The sequence below is a fragment of the Limulus polyphemus genome, unplaced genomic scaffold (genome assembly GCF_000517525.1).
Source record: "Limulus polyphemus unplaced genomic scaffold, Limulus_polyphemus-2.1.2 Scaffold99, whole genome shotgun sequence".
Taxonomy (NCBI): domain Eukaryota; kingdom Metazoa; phylum Arthropoda; class Merostomata; order Xiphosura; family Limulidae; genus Limulus; species Limulus polyphemus.
In genome coordinates this window covers 161,143-170,839 of record NW_013665709.1, presented here as the reverse complement: position 1 = coordinate 170,839, position 9,697 = coordinate 161,143, and the positions used below count along the sequence as shown (strand labels likewise).

The window sequence follows — 9,697 nt, the reverse complement described above, 5'->3', positions numbered from 1 at the left end:
TCGAACGCCCTAACCACCTGGCCATGCCGGGGCCTACTATTGCAATAAAGATACTAATTTAACCGCAATGTTTTGCGAATCTCTGTTAGTAATTTAAACAATATACAAATCACTCAGTTTAACCACTTATTTTTAAATTATATAAGAGTAGTAACTTAGAGAATAATGTTAGTTGGAGAGATTTTGAGCTTCAAATCATGATTATACGGTGGGAATGGCCGCAGGTAATAGGGGCATTCTAGTATAATTATAAAATAAAAATGCTTGAAGCTAGAGAGTCCATAACGTCATCCCCACGTGGAAACGGCAGCGATTTAAGGTCACTACAACATCATTATAACGTTGAAACAGCTATGATTAAGAACTCTAGAACATTATTATAAAGTGAGAGACATTAGTAAAAATATGAAACAAGAAAGAGATTACGATTAGAAAAAAAAACATAACCTTATAACATATCCTTCTTTGCTTTTACTCACAAGTTCTTAGTATTACTATAATGTAGATTTGTTTGTTTGGAATTTCGCGCAAAGCTACACGAGGGCTATCTGCGCTAGCCGTCCCTAATTTAGCAGTGTAAGACTAGAGGGAAGGCAGCTAGTCATCACGACCCACAGCTAACTCTTGGGCTACTCTTTTACCAACGAATAGTGGGATTGACCGTCACATTATAATACCCCCATGGCTGAAAGGGCGAGCATGTTTGGTGGGATGGGGATTCGAACCCGCGACCCTCAGATTGCGAGTCGAGCTCCCTAACCACCTGGCCATGCCGGGGCCCTGTAGTTTTGTCTCGTTAACACTGTGGCTGCTTGAATCGCTCTGTGAACAATAACTTGTTGGATCGCCAATTTGTATGAATGGTAATAAAGTTTAATTAAGATAAATAATGATAATAATAATAAATATAAAATAGTTAATAAAGTTTAATTAAGATAAATAATGATAATAATAATAAATGTAAAATAGTTAAATTATCATGTTAAAATTAAAAATAAAAGAAATAAAGCTTTGTCCTTAATTCTTAGAGTAAAAATATGATTACTAAGTGGTTTAAATAAAATTAATAATAATTACAATTTACTTGCTTATTCTCGTTCACACCGTGACAGTCGTTGTTCATGAAAATTGATGATATATATATATAGCGCCTATACCACTACAATGTCTGTCATATCCCAACCGGCCTTTTGAGCATTGGTATTGAGTGAAGTTTATCGTCGGCATTGGATATGACAGATGTAGTTTAGTTAACATATTATAACATATTGTTTGTTTTCACTCATTGGTTCTTAGAATAATTGCAATGTGATTATGATTAGAAAAGTAATAATATTAATGTATACATGGGAAATCTAGTATCTTTAGAATCTCTATAATATCATTGCAATGTTGAATGGGCTATGATTATAACCGATATAATATTATTACGTTGTGAAATGAGCAATTATTAGAATCCACACTTAACTTTCTTCATGCACTCATACTTTACGTAACGAAAACGTGGTAAAAAAAATAGATACAAATTATATAATGTTTTATTCGCGAACAGCAGTTGTTCGTGACAAAAAAATAGAATTAACTAAAAGATCTTAGCGAGTTGTTAATAATATTTTATAGAAACACAACTAGGGTTAGTAACAACAGCAGTTTACGTATTTGACAGTGAAGTTTAAGTATGTTTAGATAACTTATGACATATTAATTACAGTAATGATATTCAAATACAAGTGACCCAAGATTAATTCTTGTAATTAGAAGGTTATTTATTACATACATTCTTCCCTTAGTGCATCAACATACCACTAGATACAATAATTAAGGATTCTTGTACATAGCTTTCATGTATAACGTTTACAATACAAAAATGGGTTCTTTCCTATTGTCGTAGGGTAGAACGCGGGCCAATGATAAGCTGAATCGGCTGTGTGAATAAGGTTCTGTAAATGTCTTAGCGTTTTATTCAAAACAATTAAAAAATTCACAATCTGTACTTTGAAGCATGGTACATAATACTAGTGACGGTTAAATCCCACTATTCGGACTGACAAGAGTAGCCAAAGAGTGAGAGACGAATGGTGTTTATTAGCTGCCTTTCCTATAATCTATCTTCAAGATTAGGGACACGACGAATGGTGTTTATTAGCTGCCTTCCCTATAATCTATCTTCAAGATTAGGGACACGACGAATGGTGTTTATTAGCTGCCTTCCCTATAATCTATCTTCAAGATTAGGAACGGCTAGAGCAGATGGTCCTCATTTGTAGTTTTTTCTCTGTTGAATATTTTATATTTTTTCTATCTGTTTATGAGGACTTATCCTCACTTTATTTTAATTGATTGTATATATCACATGTTTTTAACAATTCATTCAAACGTGAGAACTTATCATAATTTTTAATATTTTTTTCAATGAAATAAATTTGTACATGTTCGCTGATGTGTTCAAATTCTCTGAGTTCAAGCTCAGTACGTTAATCATTTGGTCATATATGTTGAGGACTAATCCAAGCACCTTTATAAAAAAAAAGGTTTAGAATGGTTTAATGTTCTACTTCTTAAGAAAGTCGCCGAAACTCGATTCTTAAAATTCAGTTTTGTAGTCTGCCAAAAGACGGCGAAAGATTTACTCAATCTTTTATTTGTGAATTGTAATCCGTTTATCTTAGTATAAGAGATAACTTATACAAATATAACACAAGCATTCTGGATTTACCAACGTTTTTATTTGTGAATTGTAATCCGTTTATCTTAGTATAAGAGATAACATTGTAAGTACCTTATACAAATATAACACAAGCATTCTGGATTTACCAACGTTTTTATTTGGAAAAGCTTCAACAGGCAATGTTTTGACGATAATATTTTACTTTTCTGATTCGTAATATTTTTGTTTCAGTTCGTAATACTTGTACACTAATACAGGTAAAATCATAATTACGTTGAAACCAGTATTTCTTTCAATGAAAGCCTTAAAATATATGAATTACTTGAAGGAAATCAACATTTGTATTATCTGTAATAAACGAAGAGGGTGCTGAGTGGCAGATAATAGTACTAAATACGTGATTATTTGTAATGGAAAGGGTTGTAAAGCGAGTCAGAAACGAAATTAAAACCCATCACGTGTAAGAAATTTATTCGACCCACTAGTTGTGATAACTCTCTTGAATACATTTTTAAAATGACAAATTGCGTTACGTCATCGGGCTCCATGTTTTTTTATAGTCGTACGTTAGTGTATTTTTTAAAAGTTACAAGAAATGTATGAGTTATTGTTTGTTTGTTTGTTATTAAGCGCAAAACTACACAGTGGGCTATCTGTACTCTTCCCACCGATTTTTAGTGTTGGAAACATTCAGACTTGCCGCTGAGCCATCGAAGACAGGATTGGTTGATATTATTTTTCAAATACTTTATGAAGATACTCTAGTATATGCCTTTCGTTATGAACTCTGTTCAGACAGACTAGACTGTTCGTTAAGAATATACTTTTAAAGTAGTACATTTGGTATAAAGATAAACCATCAAAATGTCTTTACAAACCTTGATAGACAGTAAGCAGTGTCTGTAGATGTTGTGTAACTGGTCTTCTTTCCCTTTTATTTTTCGTTAACATCAGAAATTTCTTAGTGTATGTTTAAGGCCTTCAGAGACCTTCATAAACATGTTTGTAGAATATGTGAGAATAAGCAACATCAATAAATCGAATTCTGTACTTTCAGTATGAAGTAAACAAAGTTATTAAACAAATTATTTCAATCAAAACAAATAAATGAATATAAAATCCTTTAATTTATATGGTTAAGGTCTGAATTTTCTACTTTTCTTTATGTTGGCCTTTTTCTTTCCTCAAACTTCCATTTAAAAGAGGAATTAAATACGAGCAAAACAAGAAATTTATATGATATAAATTTATATAATCCACATATGTTATGAAAAGGAGAACATACTCTATTAACCTAAGACTAAGAGAGTGTATAATTTACGTTATTTATTATTTCTTTTTTCTCAAGCAACCTTTTGAACGGTATCCTTATTCCTCTGTATTGACGTTTGGTGGATGTAAAGATGACTTCATGCTGGTTGTTAGTCAACCAGAAACTGGAAATAACAAGGAAGGTGGCGCTACAGAACGACTGATTTTTTCAATGCCTAAACCAAAGGTAGGCAATTTTCCTTTCATTTTTCTTTTTGTTGAAGGTTGATTACACAGAAACATTAAGTTGAATCATTTCTGAGCAAACGAATAAATCGTCTTCTTATTGAAGGCTAGAACGCAAATCAACAACAAAACCTGAAACTCAATGAGCTCGCAGTTTCAGAAGAAAATGATGTGTTGAGTTTGAGCACACAACAGTTTCTCTAATCTCTAATTATTTCTCATCCTTAATTTGACCAACAATGTTGAAACTGACAGATTCAGTCAAAGCTGCACAATCGTTCACATGGTTAGCTAAACTGGGTGTATGGGGAAATAACCCTCTGCATATAACGTAAGATAAGACATCTTTAAAATGAAACAAATGCATATATCTAAAAAAAGGGGTTAAATTCGCGTCTAAGTTGTATTTGTGGACAAATTGTACTAAAACTTTTGAAATCAATATAAGATAAATCAAGAGGATTGTTTTGTTTTTTATAATTTCGCATAAAGCTACACGAGGGCTATATGCGCTAGCCGTCTATAATTTAGCAGTGTAAGACTAGAGGGAAGGCAGCTAGTCATCACCACCCACCGCGAACTCTTGGGCTACTCTTTTACCAACAAATAGTGTGATTCACTATAACGCCCCCACGGCTGAAAGGGCGAGCATGTTTGGTGCGACGAGGATTCGAACCCACGACCCTCAGATTGCGAGTCGAGCGCCCAAACCACCTAGCTATGCCGGGCTCAAATCAAGAGGAATGTGAAAAACACCAGGAGTCTATCGTGACTCTTCTTACGTTTATTAAGAACAGAAAAACACCAGGAGTCTATCGTAACTCTTCTTATGTTTATTAAGAACAGAAAAACACCAGGAGTCTATCGTAACTCTTCTTATGTTTATTAAGAACAGAAAAATACCAGGAGTCTATCGTAACTCTTCTTATGTTTATTAAGAACAGAAAAATACCAGGAGTCTATCGTAACTCTTCTTATGTTTATTAAGAACAGAAAAACACCAGGAATCTATCGTGACTCTTCTTACGTTTATTAGGAACAGAAAAATCTACAAGTTCCTGTATATAATTGGTTCCCTTAATTTTTTTTGACAAACAGTGGATGTACGTTAATGACTTTGTTCTTCTGCTATAAAATTCTATCAAAAATATATTTTTTATGCTTTGTGGGCTATTTAATAAGTGGAGTTTAACTTACTTTCTTTTATATTCTAGTAACGTTATGGCATACTTTTTTTGGCAATAAATGTTTTGCTGTATCTTAAAAATTGTTCCATGCAAAAAAATACATTGATTAGGAGCCAAGCGTGAATACCTTTTAAGAGAGGTAAAATTATATTTAGATAATCGTACACATTATTATATTTTTCCCATCTTGAATTCTTGAAACAATGAAAATTGTTTCAAAGTATTCTGAAAATTTTGCATTTCAAAGTTTTTCTCGTAAAATTCGACACTCTAAGCATAATGAAGGAACACAAGCACGAGTTCTATAAAAATTGTCATAAATTCATTTTATCTAGACCATTGACTAAACAATTAAAATATTCGAAATGATCTTACAAAACAAGGTTATTGTACTAAGATTTCATTCATTTAAAAAGCATGATGGATAAGAATAGAAGTGGTGTATGACTAAGAGTGGAACTAATCAACGCAAACTGAGCCAGCTTCTCTCTTCATCATGATCAACTAAACCTGACGCCCCCCAGTGGCACAGCGGTATGTCTGCGGACTTACAATGCTAGAAACTGGGTTTCGATACCCGTGGTTGGCAGAGCACAGATAGCCCATTGTGTAGCTTTATGCTTAACTACAAATAAACAAACTAACTAACTAAACCTGACAACGAAGTAATTAAAACATGTTTACTTATTTAGAAGTCACATGGTTTAAATTTTGGCTTATCTCAATTTCTTATAACTGTACCATAACTGTGGTGTTGACTTACGGTGATTTTGCTTTTTTACTGTTTGATATTTGAAATGTAAGATAACTTTTTCCAAGGTTTCTTATGTTTTTGAGCTGACTCAATTCTAGACTAGAACTACAGGAAATGCCTTTGCTCTAAAGTCAATACTGCACAATGTAAGAATTGTTTAAAGAAAAATAAGGTTACCTGGAGCAGTACGTTTTCTCATTTCTGTGAGGTCTTTTAACGTGTTTGAAAAATATAAACAGCCTTACAATGTCTGAGCATTAATTGTCAATTTAATAAGAATGGAACTTTCAGTAGGAACACAGACTCTAGCTCAAACATAATGCTTCAAGCGATCCTTTCAATAATATTTTTATCTCCTTGAATATCAGAATTATGGACTCCAACCCAGGAATAGTTCTCAGCTACTCTTTCAATAAAATTTTTGTGTGTGGTTTTTTGGAGCACGGATTCCTGTTGATATATAGTGCCTTAAGCGACTCTCTTAGAAGACGTTATCCAAGAGTTGGCGGTGTGTGCTGTTGACAGTCCTTTTTTGTAGTTTATTAGTTCAATATTAGATATGGCCATGCGCAGCATATCCTTATGTAGCTTTGAGTGAAAATTCAAAAACAGAAAAGCAGAATAGTTTTGTATCCTTCGGTTTTAGGCGTAAGCCTAGCACGGCTCTTATTGTAAAAATTAATGGGTTTTTCATTTTCTTTCTTTTTTTTTTTAGTTGTTCTACATTTTGTCGTTTTCTTTTCAATATTTTTATTTATTTAGGTGTTCGCTTACTCTTTAATCCGCATTACTTGTTTTCCATAATCTTTTTAGTGATAACTTATATTAGGTGTTCTGTTCGTCAGCTGCTGATAAAGATATTTTCACTTATAAAGAATTTATCAAAGGATAGTTAAATGCGGATAATTGTAATTTATGTGCTTAGCGGATAATCGTAATCTATGTGCTAAAAACACGATATTTCATTCAAAAGTGAAGTGAATTGATATAATTCTAACAATGATTTAAATTATCATAATTGAAAGTTCTTTTATACCTATTTTTTTTTCGCGCAGGAAACACCATTTCCTAGGATTCGTGATGTCTGCAAGTAGGAAACGTAAACAACGTCGTAACTTGTTAACTGTTTGATATGACATAATTACATTTAACATGTAAACGCGTGTTTTGAGCTTGTCAAGACAATATCTTTCATTCACGTGCCTCAGGATCATTATTGACGTTATGAATTTTTAGATATTAGATTAGTACAAATAAAATCATCATGTTATTACTGTCGCCTGGTGGATGTTCGGTTTACATAGTTATAAAAGACGACGTTAATAATAGAAAAATATTTTAATCCAAATACATCAATAAGTTTTCTATTGTATATGTATGAACCATAATATGAAATAATCGCTTTGCATAATTATATTATGTTATATTGTATCTGATGTGAACGTGCATATTGTTATTGATATATTTTGTTTCACTGACCAGATATATCTGCCAAACAGCTCTAAGATGTAGCAACAGTTCCTTACATTGTTGTGAGATATTGACCAACAAGTGTTGGCTCATTACGTTTCGAAGAGAGAAAATGTATTAGCTAAGACACCGTTTGTTATGGCTGCATTTTGTTTAATCGACATGAGATTTTAGCCACGAAACGGTTTGATATATATCTCAATGAATTTAAATAACCATTTGATATAACACCGTTTTGTTTCATTGACTAAATATGTCGGTTAGGTAGCTGATATCCCTGCATTTTGGTTCGTCGACTGTATATACAGTCATATAGCTATTTCGTTAGAATAGACTCTTACGTGTAACAACGTTTCTAGTTTCACTTTCATGATTTAATTTCCTAGTTTAAAGGATCGCTGGCATCAAACACTGAAGTGAAAAGACAAGCAGGTGGTAATAACTTCTTCATAAATAGTTTTTGAGTCATTTGAGGTCAGTGTAGGCAAGTCTGTTTAATTGTCGGTAAACTGTAATGTAATTATTTTAAAATCTATACTGAGAAACAAAAACAAGGCTTTACTTTTTAATATACTGCCTCCAGTTTGTACTTACTCTCATAGATGGCGTTTAAAAGTTTTGAAATTATTAAACTAAGGTCTTTAAATACGCTGTAAATTTTTTCATTATCCTTTCTGAATATTTTTAGATCTAACTTAAACATTCTTTTTCACCAAAGATGATCTGACTTGAACATGCTTTTTCACCAAAGATGATCTGACTTGAACATGCTTTTTCACCGAAGAGACGTTGCACTGTACGAACCACTCCGTCTATCCTTTGATTAATATTGATCTTTGACTTGTTCACGATTATAAATGGATTGTTAATAGAAGAATCACTTTTCCCACGGAATATTCTTCTGAAAGATAGGACTTTCGTCTTCGTTATTCTACAAATTTGCTTACAAAAAAGAAAAGGGATACATTTTAGATTATGTGAATGCTTTCTGTCCCTTATTTTTTTTCTTTAATAGCAAAAACTTATTTGTGTCCCTTCTCCAACACCCAGTAAGAATTCATGATTCAGGCATGCTAAAATCTCCTTCAGAATGTCTTAACCATTAAGCGTGAGCATTTGTGGACAATAATACAAGGGAATCAGTATTATTCTATATTAAATAATATTCCAGAAAACACAAGCTTGGGTTTGTTTTTCGTAAGTAAAAAAAATGTTTTTAGCGTTTTCGTAATGTTATTTGTATGAGACATAAAAACTGGGTACATTACAAGAATCAATGAACAGGTTTTCATTTAATTGGATAAAGCTAATAGTGCTTTATCTGTTTTGAAGAATGGAGTTAATCGTAGACTAATAATGTAACATTACTTTTTTCATCAAAAATATGTAGACAGTAAATATATGACGCAATTGAAAGTATGTAAATTTTATTGTAACTTTCTCAATTACCGCTATTATTGCGTCAACAAGTGAAAATTATTAATTCCAGGTTGTTGAAATTAATTTCTTTGAGTGGTTCCTATTAAGGTAATAAAGTTTGCAGGTAATGCGCTAGAATGAGTAAAATATGTGTATAACAGCTGAATGGGTTATTTAATATAATTGATATATAAAACAGACTGATAATGTATAATCACAGAATTAAAAATTAAGTTTTCTAGAACTGAAATCATTAATTTGTGCCTAATTAATTAATTTGTTTACCTATGAGAAGAAAGAAAATATAGACAGAAAATTAGTTAATGCTAATGCAGAGCAGAAGAAAGTATTTGTAGCATCAGTTTTAGCTTGTTTTTTCAGGCTTTCATGCAAAGCTACACGAGGACTATCTGCACATAACTATCCCTAATTTTGAATTGATAAGCTAGAGAGAAGATAATTAATTCAGAACACCCAGCGCCAAATCTTAAGCTATTGTTATCAGATCGAATAGTGGATTTGATCGTCACTCTTAGATATTGTATTCACGGCCCTAAGTGTTGAGCGTATGTTTACAGCAAAGGTTAGATATTGTATTCACGGCCCTAAGTGTTGAGCGTATGTTTACAGCAAAGGTTAGATATTGTATTCACGGCCCTAAGTGTTGAGCGTATGTTTACAGCAAAGGTTAGATATTGTATT

At 32.5% G+C, this 9,697-nt stretch overlaps 1 protein-coding gene across 1 annotated transcript in view; it reads left to right on the top strand.

Moving 5' to 3' along the window:
* The window catches only part of LOC106469811 (uncharacterized protein CG43867-like), a 206,013-nt gene that overhangs the window by 192,497 nt on the left and 3,819 nt on the right, over positions 1 to 9,697 (top strand). Inside the window, exon 28 of the mRNA XM_022399301.1 lies at positions 4,017 to 4,166. Coding sequence (XP_022255009.1) covers positions 4,017 to 4,166 — 150 coding nt within the window. The remainder of the gene's footprint in view (positions 1 to 4,016; positions 4,167 to 9,697) is intronic.